Source organism: Paramisgurnus dabryanus, chromosome 1, assembly GCF_030506205.2.
Source record: "Paramisgurnus dabryanus chromosome 1, PD_genome_1.1, whole genome shotgun sequence".
Lineage (NCBI taxonomy): Eukaryota > Metazoa > Chordata > Actinopteri > Cypriniformes > Cobitidae > Paramisgurnus > Paramisgurnus dabryanus.
The window spans coordinates 6,621,240-6,644,352 of record NC_133337.1 but is presented as its reverse complement, the minus strand read 5'-3'; the positions used below and the strand labels follow the sequence as shown (position 1 = coordinate 6,644,352).

Below are 23,113 nucleotides of genomic sequence, written 5' to 3'. Positions count from 1 at the left end.
TTTTTCCAATCGGTTGTTTTATAAACGGGTTGATCCATTGGTTGAGCACGATGTTGACCTGTTGGGCCGCTCAAACAAACTCAGTGTGTTCAGTGGTGCATGTGGATTTTCTTTTACTGAAATTTGTTTCTTTATACAGGAGCCAATCACCGATCAGCACAGGTACTGCTGATATTGGTCATCCCTGGCCATCTGATCTTCCTGTACACCATTGATCTGATGGAGAGAGGTCACACCACACTGACAGCTGTTTTTATGCTTGTGTATTTGGCTGCTGCTCTTCTGCAGGTGAGAATAATGTCATTGTCACAGTAATAAGTTGAATAAAGTTTTCTTTTCTTTTGTGATGCGCTATAAAAAGTGGAAGTTTGATTATCTTAAAACTAATTCAATTGGTACAACCTAAAAAATTAAGTTACTCGATTAAGCTTACATTTTTTAAGCACTATCAATTAAAGTTTTATATAGATTTTTATAGTTTTTTCACCTTAAATTTTTCACTTTAAATTGATAGATTTTTAAGTGGTACGATTTTAAGTAATTTTTTAAGTAGATCCAACTTTCACTTTTTACAGTGTACAATATATTTGCCATGTTTATACACATTTAGTCAGACAGGTTTTTTGAATGTCCTTAAAAAAACCATTGTTTTTAAAACTGCAATCCATACAATTTATTGAATATGTAGAAAAAGTATCCTCGCCTTGCCCCAATTCACAATGGTAAGCGTATAATAATTATTTATAATTTGAGCAGTTGGGTCAGTTTCCCTGGAAAAATGTGAAAATTATCATGGGTCTTTGTGTGATAACGTCACCTCCGTAAACAAAGAAAATGAGCATTCTGCTTCATTGCATGTGTTCCTGATAGGAGTGTGTATCTTGTTTAGAAAACATTTGGGAACGGCATGTAAATATGTCAGTTTATTACTTTCTTACATCTAGGGAATCATCTGTTTAAACGGTGAAAGCTCAAACTGCGAGCTCGTTCTTAACCCTCTGGGCTGCGACCATTTTAAGACACTGGCAGAGGTTGTGACATGCTCTTACATTTGGTCTTTTTTTCAGTTGCTTTAAACATATTAATGGCAAGTGTCTCATAACACTGCGTTTAGCACAAACTGGGCTACAATATTATGTGAGCTACATGTATGTACATGTTTGTATTTTTGAGAGAAAAATGTGTTTATGCGTGGTTTTTAAAAAAGCAAAATTTTTAAGTGACTGATATAAGTCCATAAAACCCATACTAAACATGTTTTCACAAGACTTTTCTAAACTGAATCTAGTAGTCTAGAGTTTTTCTTTAAAATAATGTGAAAATCATTCTGCCTACTCATTCACATAAAACAATATATTAATTTAGAAATTGTAAGAAACTTTTTGTTTAGAGGGGCCGTATGCGAGAAGGATTGATTGACAGCTCAGGAAACAAAAGTCTTGCATAAAGAGCTGCATAATGAGCCTTTAGGCAGGAATGTGAGAGGGGACTACAGGAAAGAATGTGAAGAAAAAATTAATGTGCACTGTAAAAAATTTGTTATAATTATGCAGCTGGTTGCCAGTAACTTACTATAGAAGATAAAAACGATGAAAATGTTTCATGTTCATTTAACTTTGAACAAACTGTTGCCAGTAAATAACATAAATGTAAAATCTACAGTAAGTTACTGGCAGCCAGTTGCCAGTAATACTGTAAGTTATACAGAATTTTTTTACAGTGTATACATGTTTGTTTGTGGTTTATTAAGAAGTTAACGATATAATCAAAAAAGAAATGAAGGTCAGTGGGACATTTTCAGTTTATTTGGAAACAAACCCTATTCAAAAACTTAACTTGTATAAACTTAGAAATTGATACACAACAGAGCTGCTCAATGTGGCTCATGTTACCATATAACTTGTGTCTTTACAGAGTAAAACTAAAAAACAGCATCAAGCAAAACATTCTGGAAAACAAAATCTGAAGCAAAAAAACAGAAAAAGGTTGATGATGATTTCTGGTTCCCAGAATGCTTTGCATGAGGCTGTTATTGTATAGTTTTATTCTGTAAAGATAAAGGCTTGTTAATATATAAAATGTATTTAACTTTGAACAAACTCTTGCCAGTAAATAACATAAATTTAAATCTACGGTAAATTACCGGCAACCCAGCTGCAATAACATTGTAATTTCTATGGAATTTTTTTACAGTGTTCATCTATTTGTACTGATTAGAGGGATGCAGACCTGTAAGAGAGTTATAAACAGCTGTTAGCATAAATTGTCCACAGAAATACCCTTACATACATAACTCATGGGTGAATATCACTGATAGCACTACATTCAGATAAACTATCATGTACATAAACTAAATTCAGAACATCTCAGATAAACATCTGCAGTGATTAGTTTTATAAAAAGCTGTTTCAGATGCCCATCGCCTGATCGTCTAGTTTCTGTTTTTAACGCATTTCTGTAAGCGCGTATGAACTTTAAAAACACATCGCATATGGTGACCATGTGCGCGAGTACTCTCGTCTCCGCATAAACAATGCGGCGCTCGTCAAAAACGGTGTAAAGCGCAATATGGAATTGCGTTGCATGTAAACAATATATGACATCATATTACAGCACACACTTAAAAGATTCTGCAGTGCAGCCTTACTGAAAGTTGCCATGAAGGATATGAAAGTGAATAACTGTGTCTAACACTGTACGGCATGTAACAGTTATCTGCCATTACGATTACGTGACTTCACGCATCCTCGTTTGTAAACAATGCGAACGTTTTTCAATCTGAAACGTGCAGTCTGCACAAGCCATAAGCATATTACATGATAGCAAATATATATTAAGGATAAATAAGTTACTTACTTCTGTCAGGGTGTGGTGGTGGATAGAACCCAATCGCAGACAGCTCGTAACTAAAAGACGTTTATTAAATCATAAATACCCTCGAGGGGGCAAACAATGACAATGACTACAAAATAATCTTGACAGGACAGACAAAGCACACACGAGACGGTATCATACCATACACAATGAACCGGCACAAGACATAAGACACACTGGCTTTAAATAGGGAAAACTAAACTAGGGAACAATGACAAACAGGTGAAGGGAATAAACCAATCATGAATAATTAACAAGGAAACGAGGGGGTAGGGTCAAGACTTAAGACAGGAGAGCATACGGTACACAAAATATAAACACAGACCACATGACTCTCCACACAAACACAGAACACGTATACGGGGGTGTCAGGATCCCGGCACCAGAAACAAGACAAAATACACTTAATAACATTCGGGATCCTGACAACTTCACAAATATATCCTCCTTCAGTGCGTTTTCCATTGTTGTTCTTCTTAGGTAGTTCTTCTTCTTGTTGTTGTTCTAAGATAAACGCTTCTCTTCCTCAATGTCCAGACATAAATGAAGATCTGCCTCACGTGTGTGTATAAAGTTTATCATCCAAACATGCGGTAAAGTCTTTAAATCTGAAAAAAAACTTTACGCTTTGTTATGGTTAGAACTGCTCATCTGTTCATTACCATGTGAACAGCAGGTACCGCCTGTGGGCTTGACCACATTAAAGATAATGAGCTCAGCCAGAAAAAACTGTACTCTCTTTACTTCAATGCAGATTATATTAACAGGCAATATTTGACATTTCAGGCTTTCTTTTGATATGTGTATAATTTTAGTTTGACGAGTATTCGCAGAGTTTCATTTGATTTTTGTAACGTGTTTTGAGAGACAGCTGGCAGAGACAGAAATGTCTGAATGTGCATCCTGTTTATTTTCTTTATTTGACAAATATGTGATTATTATTAGTGTTTGATTATTAATGATGGAGTATTTTAAGTTGATTCTGCGGCGCCGCGTTTTTGGACCCTAGGGGGTTAAACGAGAGTTAATATCAACCGGGCTTTTCAACATCTGAAGGGATTAAATACTTAAGCGGTAAGAACCGGTAAGGCATCTGTTGAAACAGACTATGAGAGTATAGTTCGTAGTTATATCGGCCTAGAAAATAAAAAAAATATTTTTACTTTTGCCTTAGTACATGATGTAACTACAGGAGAGTACCGTTCTTAAATAGGAAAAAATATTGAAACTCTTTGGTTCTTTTTGAGTGCGATGCTAATGGTATAATCAGATTCCGTGGATTATGCTAAGATATGCTAACGAAAGACCCGGAGATCGGGTGAATGGATTCCAAAACGGTAAAAATCAAATGTTTAACTCTAGAGGAGCTGGAAAATGAGCATATAAAAAAAATGGAGTGTCCTTTTAAGATGTGAGCAATAGTTGTCATAGCTGAACCAAATGCAACCTGTAATCATAAAGCCAAACATACCTTTTATGATCTCAACTAATAGAAGCTTTTTCATCTACAGCTCAATTGAGATAAATGCACTCGGCTGTGACGCTGTTACATCATACATTTTTATTCAATTATAAACATGAAAACCTTTTAGAAACTCCCCTGAGCTTTTAGCTCAATTTGCCATCTGAATTAAACGACTCTGATAATGTGAGCGATAACGGACAGGTGTTGTTTATGTGTATATGTTTGTGTGAGTTGGGTTATTCCTAAAGAGTATTTTCATAAATTGTCTCGCAATTTAGACCAATTAGCCGCGGGAAACCTCATTAAAGGCATTTAACGCAGGCAGAGACATGTTACCAGTGCGTGGAATTTGTGGTATTTTTAGAAAGTTTGCGCGTATGTGTGTGTTCCTTTCTAACAAATCAATGACAAAAAAACAAACCAGTCAACGTGGGAAATTTATTCTTTATTTAGTGTGTGAGCAAGCATTGTGCTTTGACATCTTTGGGCTTGGAGAGTTTTAATATTTACATAGTTTACACGTTAAAAGCAAACAGCTTATAAACCAGTGTTATTTGTGTCATAATTTGTCTGTAGGATTTACCTAAATAAATTCTGTTGTCATTGCATTCCTTCAAAATATAAAAAAACAGTACACATCATTTCTAAATGTTTATAAACCTTATAATATCCAGTAATCCAGTAACTGTTGCTAACAAACACTAAATATACATTTAGTTAAGAAACCTTTTTCTTCTGGAGTCTACATGATTTCAAAGGAGAAAAGAGAGAGAGGACAGAGTTACATGCAGTAAAAATGAATTAATGTAGAATGGATGGGTTTACTTTTATTGATTTATTGTGCTTAATCTTTCATATTTATTTGTTCCTACTATGCAATGGAAAACCCCCATAAGTCACTTTGGAAAAAAGTTGTGCCAAATGCATAAATGTAATGTAAATGTTTCATAATCCTTTAAATTCGTATTCTCTCTTTATTTTCGCATGTTTGGTGCCCGGAAATCGACCTTTGACCCTTGACCTTTGAATTCCAGACCAAACAGTGAATGCTTTAGAAAAAGACACCCCTAGTTTAAATAAAGTTTCCAAAACGTATATGCTAAGTATTTGTTGACCCTGTACAGAGGGACCAAATTGTCTTAACAGTTTTTTTAACAGTGACATCAGCAAGCTTCATTGCAAGGCACTTTGATAACAAATACTATATCACAGTCTGAATACCAGTACTATCAAGTTAAACTTTTTAATTTTTGAAGAAATTTTTCAGATTCACAATTTCAGTAACATCACTGCCATATGAGAAAAGACTGTGACCAGGTGATTTGTGGTGTGTTGGTAACATGGACATGTGACGCCTACATTTGGTGCTGTTTCTCCAAATAGACATGCTGTTGTTTTCATAGTTGTGGTACAGTTGTCATCTTAAATGGATGATAATATCTCATTAGTTTCTCTTCTAATGAAATAAGGGCCCGGATTTCATTTTGCATTTACAATTTAATGTATTTTCAACCAGAGATGCACCGATATCGGCCAATAATCTTTATTAGATGATAAAAGCAATTTGTCACACTATTGGCTGATATCAATAAAATGCAATGAATTGGGGTTCTTTGTATAGAAAATGGTTTAAAGGGGACAGAGAATGGAAATAATGGTATTTTACCTGCATTCACGAACATACTAAAAATTCTAGACATTCTAAACATGTCCGCCAGAAAATGGCCCAATCTGAACAACGGATACATGTTACGTAAAATGCTTCTCACTTCCCCCCCCCACTCTCATTCAATTCCCTTCCCTTCAAAATAATTTGCATGCATCCGGCCTCTCGCCTCCAACAAGAAGTAAATTGTAGCAGTGTTCGCGAAGTTCAAGGCGAAATGGCGAGTCGTGTTCCAATGTGTGCTCTTCTATCTATACAATTTTGGTCTGTCCATGTTCTGAAGACGGCGAAGTTTAAATTTTTTTGAGTGGCAGCAAAGGCAGCCAATCAGTGTCAAGCGCTTGTGGTTCATATTTTGTTTGCCAGTTAAGCCTGAAGGGACGGCAAATAGGTGCAAAACCACGCATTTAAAATCCCCCACCCTAATATAGCTTTCTGAGAGAGGTTTTTAGGAAGCTTCTAAGGCATTACAGACCCAACCAAAATGTTGTTGTCTACATGTCACATCACAGAACAAGGATAAATACCCCGTTCAATCATTCTATGGCACCTTTAATCTTCAATAATAATGGTTATTATATGCATGAATAACATTCAGAAAATGTAACCTTCAGAATTAAATTGAATTGAATTAATGCAAGTTAACACACTTTTTTGAAAATATGCTAATTTTCCAGCTCCCCTAGAGTTAAACATTTGAGTTTTACTGTTTTGGAATTCAGCTGATCTCTGGGTCTGGCGGTACCACTTTTAGCATAGCTTAGCATAATTCCTTGAATCTGATTAGACCCATTAGCATCGTGCTCAAAAATAACCAAAGAGTTTCAATATTTTTCCTATTTAAAACTTGACTTTCCCTGTTTAAAACTTGACTCGCAAACGAGTGTCGGTTTTCATTAGAATGGAAACTTGACTCTTCTGTAGTTTCATCATGTACTAAGAACGACAGAAAATTAAAAGTTGCAACCCAATTAAAAGTATGACTATGAACTATGCTGGGACTTTCCTGCTGTACCATGGGTGCAGCAGGCACAGTAATATTAACGCAGCAGCCGAAAATAGTCCCCAGCTATTGAAAGTTATCAAGGGGACTATTTTCAGGTGCTGCATAATATCAGTGCGCATGCTGCACCCATGGTATGGCAGCAAAGTCCTTGATTTTTACGCCAAAATGCTAATGGTCTTATTAAAGAATTATGCTAAGCTATGCTATAAATGGTACAGCCGACCTGGAGAAAAAACTCAAAATCGTAAAACTCAAATGCTCTAGGGGAGCTGGAAAATTAGCATATTTAAATAAAAAAAAGGGGGAGTGTGCCTTTAATATAACCACTAAGCTATCGTTATGGGCAGAAATCAGTCTAAATAGTCAGCAAGTGGAATCTGTGGCAAAACTTAATATTAGTGCATCTCTTTTACAGAAAGGCTTTTTTTTGACCCATGTATGTTACTGGATTTTGTAGTTACTATTTGTTAGTACTGTGTTTTATGTGTACTGATTGTTTTATGTAAGAAATATTTTTTAAGGCATGCATTGACATCAGAATTGGTTTTGGTAAACCCTACCGACAAAATATGACAAAAATAGCGTCAGTTCATTTTCCATTTGTTTTTAACCCATAAACCGTGTAAACATCAAAACTCTCCAAGACCAAAAATGTACAAGCACAACGCTGGCTCACACACTGAAAAGTTTAGTGGTTATATACATATGTATTTTCAGTTTGTAGCTTTATATAAAAACAGATATATATTGTATCTCCCTGTTTAGCCAAATAAGGTTGTGCATGGACACACACGTGACTGTGTTTACTGTGCTTGTGAGTTATGGAAAAGTGTGTCTGTGTGTTTGCACAGGGTGGAACTACTAAGACCAATCCTGTCAACTCTCAACAGCTTGTGTACATAAGCAAACCATCACTCTCCTGTACTGGGAAGTCCTTGCTTTCTCCTGCCTAACATTAATTGAATTAAACCCTAATAAAAAGCAATAGGGAAGCAAAGCCCAATCTAAATTCTCCATCAAAAAAGGTCACAGTTGTAATGTTCTCACCGGCAGTGGTTTAGAAGGTTAACTATTGAAATAATGTCACCGAAGTCCTGTAGCCTAGCAGGCACAATTAATAGCTTTCAAAATGGCCATCTATTCCCGCAACCTAAATTAAAGTTCAGAATCTGCTGCAGAGAGTGAATCCCTTTTTAACCATCTCCACACTGACCTTAATGTAACAGTTATAAATGAAAGCCGCCTGGCCGGTTAACCAGACCGCCAGACCTCCAAATAAAGTTTTTCACCGACCCGTCACCCTGATTAATGGGCAGCCTTCATTTTTATTTCGCTCGAATGAAAGTCTTTCACCCACCCGCACACGCGGGTGAACAAGCGGAAGGCCTTCAGAAATTGCCACAGTCCATCTTTTTAACTTTTAATTGAATGCGAGATGAGTATTTCAAATGTTACATCTCCATTAAGCAAACAAACTGGCATCTGCTGAGCCAAAATAACATTTTAATGCTCTGCAAAGGCAAACGCCGGGCCAATTTGCTCATGTTTAATGAACTGTGGTAGATTAAAAGCCTTGCGATGCTCTGATCTGAAACGCTTTTGGAGATTTTTCTCGCACACGGGTGTCGGTTTTCAAGAGAAGAGGATCTTCTTTGGAGGTTTTCAAAGACATCAGATAAACAAACAAAAAATTCCGCGCGGGCTCCTGCTGTTTTTTTTGTTTGTTTTAGTTTAAAACTTCCTGTTGTGTCTGTATGTGGGAAGGAGCAAAGATGCCACAGAAGAGGCCATCTCTTTTAGGTCAGAAATGTGCACCCTGCTTTTACAGCGTGTAGCGTTATTGTGCTTAAGGACAGTGTTACCTACAAATGGTGTGCTAGTAAAGTAGATGTGTTGTTAAAGCTAACCCAAAAACGTTTTCCACTAATGTCTGGTATGGCACCCATGAGAACGCAACACATTAGTCGCGTTGCCGCCATAGTGCATATTGCGGGTGTTAAGTCTTGTCACATTTCAATTCTTCTTTCCTTTCCCCAACCTCAGGTGTTCTTGTTGCTTTGCATAGCAGACTGGATGGTTCATTCCATGTGGAAAAGCGGGAAAGATCCGGATAGTTTTTCCATTCCTTATCTGACAGCGCTGGGTGACCTTTTTGGAACCGCCCTTCTTGCTCTCAGCTTCCACTTCCTGTGGGTCATCGGGGACCAGGACAGTGATGTGGGGGATTGAGGTCCTTCATTGACTCTTAACCCACTATATCATGCCTGCTGTCCTCAACTCACCTAATGCCTCGTATGGCCGCTGTCTGAAAGGCAATTTCTCAATCAGTTTAATGACTCTTCTTAAAGTGCCAGATGATTTATAAACTGCAATTTTTTAATGCAGTATAAGTAAATATGTAGAAGTAAATATGTAGAAGGAGGCTTCTCAGACTTCAGGTGCGTTTGATGTGGGGTACGCAAAGGATCACATTTTACCCCATCGTGTATATAAGTAAACCTAAGCAAAAGCAAGATATGTAAGATTGTCTTTATTTATTTTCCATGTTTTTGTACTGTCAATTCTTTTTTTTCTACCCATAATGCCCCAACTTCCTCCTGTTAATTAATTCAGATCCTTCTGCTAATAGTGTAACTGCACATGTTTACTTAACCAGTGTCAGATCATTTTATATTATTAACTTCTGTAATGCAGTTTCTATAGCTTGGAATAATAATAATAATATAATTATATTATATATTAATATTATATATGAAAACTGCTTTGAGAAAAGGGGTTAGATGCTCATCTGCTTGTTCAGGCAGGAGAAATGATCTGAGCTAAACAAAATGGTACTTTATTTTTGTGTCGCCAGCTATTTATGTCATTTTCTGGCTACATGCATTAACCCAAAATTACATGAATTGAATGTGCCAGAAAAATCTCTTGAAGTTTATATGTCTGTGTGTGTGTTGTTCTTGTTTGTATACAGTAATGTTATTCTAAGGTACTGTCTACACTTTACAAAATGCTGGGTTATTTTTAACTCAACATTGGGTTAAAAGGGACGAATTTAGCCCGTTGAGTTGTAATTTACCTATGCTGGGTTGTTTTAACCCAAATTGCTGTTTTTTAACCCATTGCTGGGTCAAGGATAAACATTTTTATTACAAGTTAATTTAACCCAACGACCGGGTTCGTCCCTTTTTGACCCAACGCTGGTTTAAAAATAATCAATTTTTTTTTAGTATACAGTGATTTTACATGGGAGAAGAGTTTCTGGGGGCACCAATAGAGGATTTTGTATTTTTCTTTCTACCATGATTTTTTGATACTCAGAATGTTTAATAAAGGTTTAATAAAGATTTATCTCCAGTATCTGTCACAGTATTAATTATTTTCCCAAACCAGATACCCCATAATCGTTACACTGCGTAATTGAATAATGTCAAGTTTATCACCTGTGTTTAATGTGTTTGCTTTTGAAGGGTATTTGTTTAAAAACTCCTTAAGTGTTTTATGGGAAATCTGTTTGTGTGTGCATGCAACTTTTGACTTTGACCATAAAAGTACAAGCCATGAAACCAAGTGTTTTATTTGATGACACAGAGTGCTGCCAAATTTATACATCGAGCACAGCAAAGTGTTCTCCGAAATGTTAACTTAATCTGTCAGCAGTTTTGTTAAACTGAGCTTTAAAAATATCGTAGCCAAGCTCAGAAAGTTCTTTTATAATTTGATAGTTGCTGTAAATGCAATTAAGCAGCTTGGCTTTACTTCATTTACACACAACAGTGTAGTTTTTGTGGGTATATATATATATATGGCTATATAATCTACAAAGAAACCTGAACCTATTTTGAAACTGAATGTTAAAGGGTCCCATTCAGCTAAAGAAGGTTCTTATGTGGCATCATGAAGCACCTTTATTTTTAATAGTGTAGTTGGCTATTTAATGTGACATGGGTGCAACACTTGTGTTAACTCCAATCTTTCTTGACATCACGTATTGCCTATAGGTTTTTGTTGACGAGTATATTTTTGTAAAACAATCACACAAAAGATCCCTGTGTATATGTTTGAGTCTAGACAGACCACGTTTATAATGCTGTTGAACTGTGCTGTCTTCAGGGTTTAATGGAGGTTATTTGAGCCGTATGGTGGACTGAGGGCCCAGAAACTTTAGACTGCTTATAAACACCCCCCAAACTGAGTTTTTGCATATTAACAGCCCATAAAAGCAAAGCCAGATTCAAAACCCTCATTGCAGACCACTGCTTCTGCACAAAGCAGGAAAAATGAGATGCGTGTCAGTTTTGATTTTGTGCGTTTATGTTCGTCTTGATATAAAAATACCCCTTTAGGGTGGGTAAGGGTCTCCAAACTGGTTTATATTGTTGATCATCTGACCAACTGGTTGACCATCTTGGTCAGGTTGATAAACTACTATAGACCAGCAACTCTTTTGATCATCTTAGAGGAATAAGTCTCATAGCCATGTTGTTCCAAAGAATGTGGAAAAAGTGTTGAATGTATTTTTGATAGGGCTGTCAAAAGATTAATCGTGATTAATCACATCTAAAATAAAAGTTTGTGTTTACATAACATATGTGTGTGTAATGTGTATAATTATTATGTATATATAAATACACACACATTCATGTGTATATTTAAGAAATATTTGCATTTATATACTGTATAAACATTTATATAATTTATATTCTATAGAAATATAAATATTTTATATATAAATATAACAATTTTTTCTTAAATATATACATGACTGTGTGTGTTTTTATATATAAATATTAATTATACACACTACACACACATATGTTATGTAAACACAAACTTTTATTTTAGATGTGATTAATCACGATTAATCTTTTGACAGCCCTAATTTTTGATATAAAAATGTCATCAAGTAGCCTATTATAAATAAAGAGCTCAGATGCAAACCCGCTAGGGGCAAATTCTTGATAATTAGCATTTCAATCAAACTCTAAATGGGTTCTGCCTAAAAAAAAAATATTTTTGATTGACATAAGGTTGGGATTAAGCAGATTTGACCTAAAACCTTTGATAAACATAGTATGTGTCAATAGCAGTCGGTTACAATTATTATATTATTTTTGATGGAGGTAGCGTTTAGCGGCTTTTGCATCTGAACTTTTCGTTTAAACTGTTATACAGTTTAAAGGGACACTCCACTTTAAAAAAAAAAAAGCTCATTTTCCACATCCCCTAGAGTTAAACATTTGATTTTTACCGTTTTGGAAACCATTCAGCTGATCTCCGGGTCTGGCTGTACCATTTTTAGCATAGCTTAGCATAATAAATTGAATCTGATTAGACCATTAGCATCATGCTAAAAAAGTTTCTATATTTTTCCTATCTAAAACTTGACACTTACTGTAGTTACATCATGTACTAAGACCGACAGAAAATTAAAAGTTGTGATTTTCTAGGCCGATATGGCTATGAATACTCTTATTCTGCTGCTGTAACATGGCTGCAGGAGGCGCAATGATATTACGCACTGCCCGAAAATAGTCCCTTTGGTTACTTTCAATAGCAGTGGACTATTTTTGGGAACTGCGTAATATCATTGCCCCTCCTGCAGCCATCTCACGACAGCAAAGTCCTTGATTATTACGCCAGAATGAGAGTATAGTTCCTAGCCATATCAGCCTAGAAAATAGATACTTTAAATTTTCCATCGTCTTAGTACACAATGTAACTACAGAAGAGTCTTAAATAGTTTTAAATAGGAAAAATATTGAAACTCTTTGGTTATTTTTTTTTGTGTGCGATGCTAATGGTCTAATCAGATTCAATGAATTACGCTAAGCTATGGTACGGCCAGACCCGGAGATCAGCCGAATAGATTCCAAAATGTTTAACTCTAGGGGAGCTGGAAAATGTGCATATTTTCAAAAAAAAGTGGAGTGTCACTTTAACTAAAGGTACACTGTAAAAAGATTCTGTAGAATTTACAGTATTACTGGCAGCTGGATGCCAGTAACTTACTGTAGATTTAAATTTAAGTTAATTACCTGCAACAGTTTGTTCAAAGTTAAATGAAAATTAAACATTAGCAAGTCTGTATCTTTACAGAATAAAACTAAAATAACAGCCTCAAGCAAAGCATTCTGGGAAACAAAATATGAAGGAAAAACCCAGAAAAAGGTTGATGAGGATTTTTGGTTCCCAGAATGCTTTGCATGAGGCTGTTATTTTATATTTTTATTCTGTAAGACAAAGACTTGTTAATGTTTAAGGTTCATTTAACTTTGAACAAACTGTTGTAGGGAAATAACATAAATTAAAATTTACAGTAAGTTACTGGCATCCAGCTGCCAGTAATACTGTAATTTCTACGGAATCTTTTTACAGTGTAACCCTTGAAGCCTGTTGCTCTTATACCAGAAGCACACGCGTTGTTGCAGTTACACGGCTAAACCAAAGTGAACTTCTGGTCTGTATTTAGCCTTCTGACTAGTGGTCTCTGAAACAAACACCTTGGCAAAAATATTTTTTTTTTGTTTGCTAAAGACGCAGAGAGACGACGAGCATGGATCACAACTGTGTGGAGAGGTTTTGCAGCCAAGCAAGAATTCAAGGACCTGTAGAAATTGTTTCAATTAATTTTACACAGTAACATTAGCTCAGTGTAATAGTTGATAGGCGTTAGACAGAATGTGTTCCTGTATAGCTCATTGGAAGAACATTGCATTTCCAGTGCAAAAGATCAACCCACGGAACACAAAAACTGATATTATAGCTTGTAACGCAATGTAAGTTGCTTTGGATAAAAGCATCGCCAAATGCATAAGTATAAATATATGAACAAAGGTCATTTATTTTGCTTGTCATCAGAAATAAACTACTGTAAAAGGACTCTGTTGTTATTAATTCTATGCAGATCTCTACTGGAAGTTAAGTTTAGTCCACAAAAGCTGTTTGTTTATGTTGTTGCTGCTGAAAGCGTCTATACCAAGATATTTTCTCTGTTGTTTGCAATACGGTTTTGTCTTCCTCTGAAGTAAAAGTAGAAATGAAAGATGGAAATTAAGTCAGGCGTAATTCGTCACAACTCCCAGACTTCCGTCGAATCCGTTCGCCTTCATAATCGCAGGGTGCATCCTGAAGATGAAGATTTGGTGGTCTTCGGTGAAGATGAGAGGTAAACACAAGGCACACTGCTGATTTAACATCATCCAATAGCTGCACTTTAATCATTGCTGAGGGCTGACAGACTTGTAAAGCATGTACTTAACTCGCTGTGGTCAATAACTTTGCATTTTAGTCCATGTGCAGTTTCTTAAGTCCTGATTTAGAGTATTTATCTGGACTTTTCTTTTTTAAATAGCTCTCTGAATGCAGTGTGCTTTCACGGTTCACTGAGATCTTAGCATTGACTGCTCGACTTGATGTGCGCTTAGTCTTTATCTGAAAAGTCTCGACTTGATAAATTCAGCTGTAAGAAAGATGCTTTCTGATTTGGAAGAGAGATGTCAGTGGTTGTCATCTTCTGACACACAGCAGCAAAAGAGAGAGTGGGTTATGTCAGTCAGGTGTTAAATTCCTCCTGGACTGCAGTTGAAAGCACGGGGTTCAGGGAGTTCAGCTCTTCTGCAAATAGATTACTTTGGATTTTTCACTTATACAGAACTGAGAAACACTTTAAAGAAAATGGAGGTACAGCGAACCAACAGATTTAACCAATTTTATCTGTGGGAATTAAGAAAAACTTGAGTAAATATATCATGCAGTATGTTTAGTTGGGTTTAAATCCCAGAGATTATACAGATGATGGGCTGAAAACTGTATGTCAAAAATTTTAGGAACATTATTGTTTCCTACTACTGTGAAGTCATTGGTATGGTAATAAGCCACACCCACTTTCCAAATGTTCATTCTTTCTCAAATTTTAATCTTCATTTGTAATACACACATGTAATTATACATCTTGTTAGTATTTGTTGTTCTGTATATAATGGATATTGATCCCGTACTAATTCTTTCAATAATGAAAATTATTTTATTTTCTCCAATTGTTAAGGGATGTGCTTACATAAAGGCCATGATGGCACTGTCCCACTCAGATTGACGGCTGGTCCCCCCAGTCAAAGGAGACACAAAATATTTTTGTGGAAAAGCAGAAATCACGCATAAATTATAATAATCTCTTTAATAAAAATCTGAATAAAAATTCAGAAAAAAATCCCTATAGAAAGTTAATAATTTCCATGTGTTTCTAAACCTGGCATATGTTAACATTTTAAGCCATTTTCAACTATTTTTAAACAATTTTTAGAGTGTACTAAACATCTTTACATGGAATAAAGAAAACTGTACTGCAGTTCATACTGAAAACAGTAAAGTAGTGAAAACTTACCATAATATTAAAAGCAGTATTAACTTCATGTACAAAATCCTAAACATTATCATGATGTCCAAATCCTAAACTTATCTTATCAATGAAACTTCATTTCTTTAAAACTTTTTTTATTTCACGGAAAACTTTAACCAGGAATTTTCTTAATGTGATTCACCAATTAATTTTAGTCCGCAAGGCAATAAAATGTAACTTCCCACCATCGTCATCGTTTCAGTCCATCATAAGTTTAAAAAATGACAGGGAACGGTTGCCATCCTGTCCCTACACGTGCGTTTTGGAAAATCCCAAAGCCTCTTGAGGTCTCAGGCTTGATGTGGCTGTAGAACCCAACCCGGCTCTTAATTATGAGGAAGAAGTAAGGAGGATTGAAGGATAGGATGAGGGGAGAGATTTGGTGTATTTTGAACATGAAGGCCTTACTGAGGGATTTTGGGTGGAGGATTCTGGGAGGATACTGTAAGCAGGTGCTGCATGAGAAATTCACATTCAGCAGGAAATAAAAAACGCAAGCTCATGATTTTTGCTGAGAACTTGGCTCTTGGCTGCAATCTTAGTCTTGACACCAAAGTGATGAACCAAAGACCAATCGCCCTTCACATTCTTTTGGTAATCTATGACAGGCTGATTTCTGATGACGTACGTGCCACAAAGGCTCCACGCTTTTTAACAGGCTTCCTCTTGTGTTAAATCTTCAGAAGGTCCCGCTTTAAATCTCAACGGCTAATATTAACCGAGACATCTGGACTTACCATGAGACGTAAGGCCACGCCACACCATAAGGTCAGCCATATTGTAGAAGGTTTAAACAACATCTGTACAAAATTATCAGTAATGATTTTTAGAAGCTGTGTTTGATCCACAAACAGCTAACATTTTTAGAAATTAAAGACATTATTACACCTTCAAAAGTGCTGAGTTGTTTCGACCCATGGTTGGGTCAAATATTGACAAACAGAACTATTGGGATAAATATACCTAGAAAATGGCCTTTTAATTGTGACCCTGTCTGTGAAATCCAGGCTAAAGTCTCATAATGTAATTTTTGTTCGATAAAAAAGGTGGAGACAGAGAAGTGGTTTTTAGTTTCAGCTTTATTGAGAAAACAGAGATTCAGAGAGAGAGAGAGAGAGAGAGAGAGAGAGAGAGAGAGAGAGAGAGAGAGTGAGCTCATTGATCAGAGTATACTTAATTTTTCCCATTTACAGTGCAAGGGTCCGACCCGATGACCCAGCACAGTCCCTCTTGAATACTGAGGAAGTGTGTGTTGCCGTAAAGGACTAAATAAATACAATTCATTTGAGAATGCTTGTGAGCCTGATATGAGCCCGAAAAAGCTGAGCATCCATCCATACATATACAAACACACACAACCCTGGCTGCAGACTGTAAGTTTAACATTGAGGGGTGTACGACAGCAATAAATAAATAAAGACGCTGATTGTACAATAGGCACATAAAGCAACAGGCAGACCTTGTGATCTTGTTTGCATGTATGGATGGTGACTTGCATTGTGTAAACTAAGTGCAAAATGTGTGTGAATGAGCATGAAGGCACTGTTGTGTATTAGAGTAAGCTGTACTGTTTATTTGGTGGTGTATTTGATGATACTGGAAGTCAGAAAACACTGCGACCGCCAACACGGGCACTAATGAGGCTGTTTGTAATACCTGTACAGCACAAATTAAACCTAGTTAAAGAGTTCTGGATAAAACCGAGGCGTGATTCCTTTGTTTTCTGAGCTGTTAATTTCAATTCAAGTTAAGAAGTTTGGATTTAGTGATATGTTTAGTTAGAAACTCAGAGAGCAGCTGAGTGGAAGACAACATCTCAGACAAGGATTTATCATCTGTCGGAAACACAGTGAAGCATTTAGGAATTAAACTGTTTACAAAGTGTTCTCACAAGATGCGACACGTTGAAACGGCAAGCAATACAAATCTTGTGCGTTAATCGGGAACGTCATGTCGGTTGCCTGATGAAACCTCTTTCACAGGAAACACAAAAGTAGAATGTTAGGTAGGCCTATTGAGAGCTTGAGTCAATATTTACTTTATTTGTACAGTACTGACAAAAGTCTCATTCCACCATGCCAGCATGATTTGTCGTTTTTGCAATGGTATAGTAGTGACCATATATAATTATAGCTCGGTTTATTTATTAAAATACAATCAGGAAATACATTTAAATATTAAATATTAAAAAACTGAATCAAATTCTAGGCTCAACTGTGTGATCTTCTCTTACACTTAACTAATTACATTAAAATATATTATTTTATATTTATGAATTTAGCAGACGCTTTTATCAAAAGCGACTTACAGTGCATTACAAGCTATCAGCATGTGTGTTCCCTGGGTTTGAACCAAAATATAATATATGTGAACCTTGAACAGAAAACCAGTCATACCTACGTCGCAGAGGTATATTTGTAGCGATCGCCAACAGTATATATGGGTCAAAATGATTGATTATTAATATATATAATTATTACCATTAGTAACATTTGTTGCTAAGGGCTCCATTTGGACAACTTTAAATGTGATTTTCTTAAATGTAGATTTTTTTGCACTGTTTCCAGATTTTCAAATAGTTGTATTTCAGCCAAATATTGTCCTATACATCTGTGAAAAGCTTATTTGTTTAGCTTTCAGATGATGTATAATTCTCCATTTTGTTAAATTTAGCCTTATGACTGGTTTTGTGGTCCAGGGTCACATACTGAATACGGTATTACTAATATTATTGCAAATTTTACTGTCCTCAATAAATATAATGAAATGGTGTATACATTTCTTTGACTATCATACATTAAGTCAATTAAAATGATAAATAACAGCCATCATATTAAACTAGACATCCCTTTCCATCTTAAAAGACCCTTAAAAGAAGAATATAAGAGCATGAGTTTGACATTACATGAAGATTTTTCAATAATACTACAACGTTAAAGAAATTATAGCAATATGGATTGTCATTAAAGCTATGCTAAAACAACAAAACTGGTGGTGGCCTAAAACATTTGCACAGTACTGTATATGTGATTAAAAAAACTGTGTTAACATTCCTCAGAATTTCCATTCATATTCCGTGTAAGAAGAAAACTCAAATGCTACACTGCAAAATGCTGCATGGGTTATTTTCAACCCAGCATTGGAAAAGTATTGGACAGAACACACAGATGGGTTAAAAGTTAAACAATGCTGGTTTGTTGTTAGTTAACCATGGGCTACAATAACCCAGCAGCATTAGGTTGAAACAACACATCAGTGTGTTATTTTATTATTTTAATTATTTTATGACATTTTCTGATGGTTTCTTCACAGACGGTTTTAACTGCTTAATTTCAGAAACGTCAAGCATTAAAATTGCAATCTTATTGTAATACTGTTTTTTATCTGAGTTATATGTATTAGGAATAGCAATAAGCAAAAAGGTATAGGACAATCTATTGAGAGGTCGATCACATGGCTTGATTTTGTATTTTTCCTTATCCTCTGCGTTTTGCCACGTTTTACTCTCTGCCTCACTGGGGGGCTTTAAAGTGCACGTGTGTTTGTGTGGTCTCTGTTCTACAAAGCCTAAAATGCTGTTAATCCCTTACTTACTGAGGCCAAATAAACACTGGATTTTCTTTTTAAAAAGCTGAGACCTGTGGGAGTCTCTCACTGAGAGAGAGAGAGAGAGAGAGAGAGAGAGAGAGAGAGAGAGAGAGAGAGAGAGAGAGCTTCAGCTTTTACCCTGGGCAAACTCTTTGGATTTGGTCCCGACAAAAAAATTAGACACGCCCGCTTGCAGCCAAAGCATATATACGTAAGCCATTTAATAATTTTATGCACTGTCAAATCAAATAAAATATCGTAAAAGACAGGTCATTAAATTAAAGAATGTTCATTTGAACTACTAAGATATTTTAAAGAATCAATCATCTAATGAATGGAACAGATTTGCCTACCGTACAACTTCTCTCTCTCTCTCTCTCTGTCTTCCACTCAAACACACCACTATGTGAAATTTCCCCATGTGAACAGCTCAGAAAACCAAGTCCTGCCCGTTTTCGTACACCCCTCACAAAACAACCAGCAAGTTATCCCTTTGTTCTGCATAAGAGGCGAAAAGAAAAAAATTATAACAATTAAATCTTTAAAAAAAAAAAACTTTACCACTAATCCGCTTTTTGTTCCTGGAAACAAAATATAAAATCTCTATTTCACACAATAATTCAAATAATATTAATAATAATGTGCTGCTCGCAGCCACTTTTTCATAAGACAGTAAACATACAAAATAAAATGATTTACTTAAAGTGAACAGAAGGAGGAGGGGTTGTGTGAACGACGTGCTTGAAATCACTCAGTGAGGGCCATGCTTGAACCCCCGGACCTTTGACCACCCAACTGCTATGGACACGTCCCCTTGACTGACTCAGCAGAATGAACCACTCACTGCTTGTCAATCACTTTTGGGCACATCCCTCTAAAAAAAAGGCACAATTCAGTGCCTTTTTCATCCTTCCTATTTTAGTGTGCATACAAAGCCTTTCTTTAAATATGCACCGTATAAATAAACACATACGAAGGCCGTCTAAGAATGGGAGAGAGGCATGAGGTGAACGTCCAAAAGGGAAAACTGTAGAATTAGAATTTAGAAATGGGAAGTCAGTACATGTCTGATTATATATAAGGTCTTAGTCCCAAGTTCTCAAGGCGCTCCTTCAGTAATAATGGTGGCTGGTTGAGTATATTAACAGATAAACCGGTTCAGCAGGTATGGCTCTGAATCTGTCATATTGCTTTTGATGTTGGGAATAGGAGCTTTTGGACTGCACATTTACAATTCAATGGACAAATATATCAGGATCTCATAGTCTTCTATGAGATCACCTTCAAATGAAAACTTTACACTTTCCAAACAAGTCCCATGTGTAGGCATTCGCAGTTGACTGACAGCTCCTTGATTTCATCGAAATAAAGCTACCGTCCGTCCGGATATAAATACAATTTTACATTTCGTGTTTGGTCGATTCCTGGCCTGTGTGGAGACTGCCACTGTCTTTCTCCCATCGCTCAACCTTGTTGAACGACCCCATGTGTGCACGCTAACGTGTTTATTGCAGTTTCAGGTAGCTTGGAGTAGAGTAATTGAACATAAGAAAGTCCATTTTGTAGAGTTGGAACAGCTGAACCTGTTGCAGGGAACTTATGTTGTTAAAAAACATAGCTGCCATTTGGTCGGTGGTGCGAGTGGATTTAGCGTATGATGGGAAGCGCAATGAGTCGCCCACCCCTGCGAGCTTCAGCACATAGTTGGAATCTTCTTCCAGAGTCTCGTATTTGCCTACCAGGTCATAGTGGATGTGGCAGGGGTGGCAGAGCGAGTAGACAGTCTGCCAGTGTTCGTTTAGCGGAGCTTCTCTTTGAGTAACCGGGTCCACCAGGTACTCAGCAAACTCCTGGAACTTCACATCGGTGCCGCTCAGCAGCGCCTCGGCCGTAGCATTCTTGCGGTACCGCCTCACGATCTTCGTCCCGTAGCGCTTGTGGAAGGAGGAGTTGTAGCGCAGCGTGAACTTGTTGCGGTAAGCGGACACCAACCTCTCAAAGGGGTCGCGCACGAAGAGGAACTTGAGGTAGCTCTTGAGGCGGTGGTTGATGTCGGGGATGCTGTATTGGTTGAGGGTCCTGAGGTTGGAGGGTACGTGGGCCTCATTGGACGGAATCTCCATGGGGTCTGTGTACTTCCCACGACCGCTCAGCACCATCATGACCCTCTTCCAGTTGGTGCAGGCCACTTTGGGCACGTAGCAGTAGATAAGCTCATGCTCTTCATCCACCACCAGGTGCTTGAGGTCGTTGGGTGTCAGAACGCGTCTCTTGCGACTGGACGCAGTGTGGGCTCGGCATGTGTCTGCCACCTGATCCCGTCGGGCCTGATGCAACACTGCAGCTGCCGAGAACTCTGCCTGGGAATGAAAAGAGAGATGACTTTAATAACCTTATAGGTCAAAACCCATTTTAAGACACTTAAAGTCATATGTGACCACAAGTCTGCTGTATCTGATTTTGAGGGTAGGGTCTCTAATATTTCACTTGCTCATATTACTGTAAATAGTGGATAAGACAAAAAAAACATGGGAAAAATAACACCCATAAGTTTTCTGGGGATATGCAATTCAAGTTCTCAGTAATAGTAGTTTTGCAGGTATACTAAGTAAAGTTTATATGCTTAGTGCTGTGTAATCAGATCTTAATACCTGGTGTAAACCGGATCAGAGAAACCTCTGACAAAATAGGACTCACGTAAAATAAGACACTCTCTCCCTCTCTCTCTTTGTGACACTGGTCTGTGAAGCCATAGTTCAAGACACAAGACCTTAATGACCACATTCTCCAGTAACCACAGACCTATACCACCATAAGCCTATTAATGCCCTGTACAGACTACAGATCAGCAAGCTGCAATACAGGGGAATTTTCACATGACGTCTGCCAGACAATATCAGATAGATCTTTGCCTAAATCCTCTACAGCATGAGCGTTGAGCTCTGCCCCTGGAGATATTTCGTCCTGAAATATTCAGTTCCAGCCATGCTAACACTGCTAACTGTACACTTCAAACAATCTGAAGACTTTGGTGAGAGGGTTATATATGTTTGATCAAAGCTGAAAATGAATTTAGCAGGAAAATAGAGCTGGACAATTGAGCACCTCTAGTGTACCGATTGAACACACTTTTTAAGACCTGCCTCAAAAATAGGCAGCTATTTTACGGCTAATATTGGACAAATTAAGAAGGTATGTATAGTTGAGAAAAGAATACAAGATGGTGGTGAGGTAGGGTAATTACAAATATACTTATATTTCGGATAAAGGATTAGAAAAAACAAAATGCACTAAAAATCTTTCTTTAAGGCCATTTCAAAGGTTGGCAAAGCCTCATGCGACTCTGTATAGAGCCCCTCCCTCATAGAATCATCAGTCTTTATTGATTGATGATTGGTTGTTTTAAATGGAAGGTGGGACTTTTGCAGACAGAGCGACCATATAGAGTTTCACAGGAATGGTGTATTTTTGTAGGGCAACCTGAAAGTTAGCGGGGAAAACTGGTTCCCTTTGTCAAAAAGCGTGTTCATTTTTCCCATAGACTTTTGGTTATCGCAACAAATAAGCTCCATGTTTAACAACAGTTTATGAATTTTAAATTCTAAATGTGTTTACTTGAAATAAAAAGCTAACCTAATGGGGCGTACACACCAAACGCGAATTCAATGATTTACACAAGCAGATTGCATACAAAGTCAATGCAGAGACACAAATAGATCAAAAACTAGCATAACATGAAGTTAAATCCCGTGAGTAATCTAGATCAATGAACGTGATGAGGCTACAGGCGAATAACACCACGGTCTCCCGACATCAATCTCATTACCACCAAGCTTCCGACAGCCCTTTCAAACTTTATTAAACACATTTAAAACATGTTCCCTCAATAAATTTGGCACTGTTTCCAGATTTTCAAATAGTTGTATTTCAGCCAAATATTGTCCTATACATCTGTGAAAAGCTTATTTGTTTAGCTTTCAGATGATGTATAATTCTCCATTTTGTTAAATTTAGCCTTATGACTGGTTTTGTGGTCCAGGGTCACATACTGAATACGGTATTACTAATATTATTGCAAATTTTACTGTCCTCAATAAATATAATGAAATGGTGTATACA

At 36.8% G+C, this 23,113-nt stretch overlaps 2 protein-coding genes across 5 annotated transcripts in view; one reads left to right on the top strand and one right to left on the bottom strand.

Moving 5' to 3' along the window:
- slc41a2b (solute carrier family 41 member 2b) overlaps nt 1-10,365 on the top strand; it is a 34,420-nt gene extending 24,055 nt beyond the window's left edge. For 2 of the 3 annotated variants that reach the window (XM_073815850.1, XM_073815851.1), the window contains exons 10-11: nt 140-288; nt 9,055-10,365. In XM_073815850.1, the coding sequence (XP_073671951.1) occupies nt 140-288; nt 9,055-9,240 (335 nt within the window). In that variant the 3' untranslated portion in view covers nt 9,241-10,365. The remainder of the gene's footprint in view (nt 1-139; nt 289-9,054) is intronic. The other variant, XR_012337389.1, reaches the window with a different exon arrangement.
- A 6,102-nt stretch (nt 10,366-16,467) lies between these two features.
- The window catches only part of chst11 (carbohydrate (chondroitin 4) sulfotransferase 11), a 90,185-nt gene continuing 83,539 nt past the window's right edge, over nt 16,468-23,113 (bottom strand). For both annotated transcript variants that reach the window (XM_065255256.2, XM_065255255.2), the window contains exon 3: nt 16,468-21,354. In XM_065255256.2, coding sequence (XP_065111328.2) covers nt 20,500-21,354 — 855 coding nt within the window. In that variant the 3' untranslated portion in view covers nt 16,468-20,499. The remainder of the gene's footprint in view (nt 21,355-23,113) is intronic.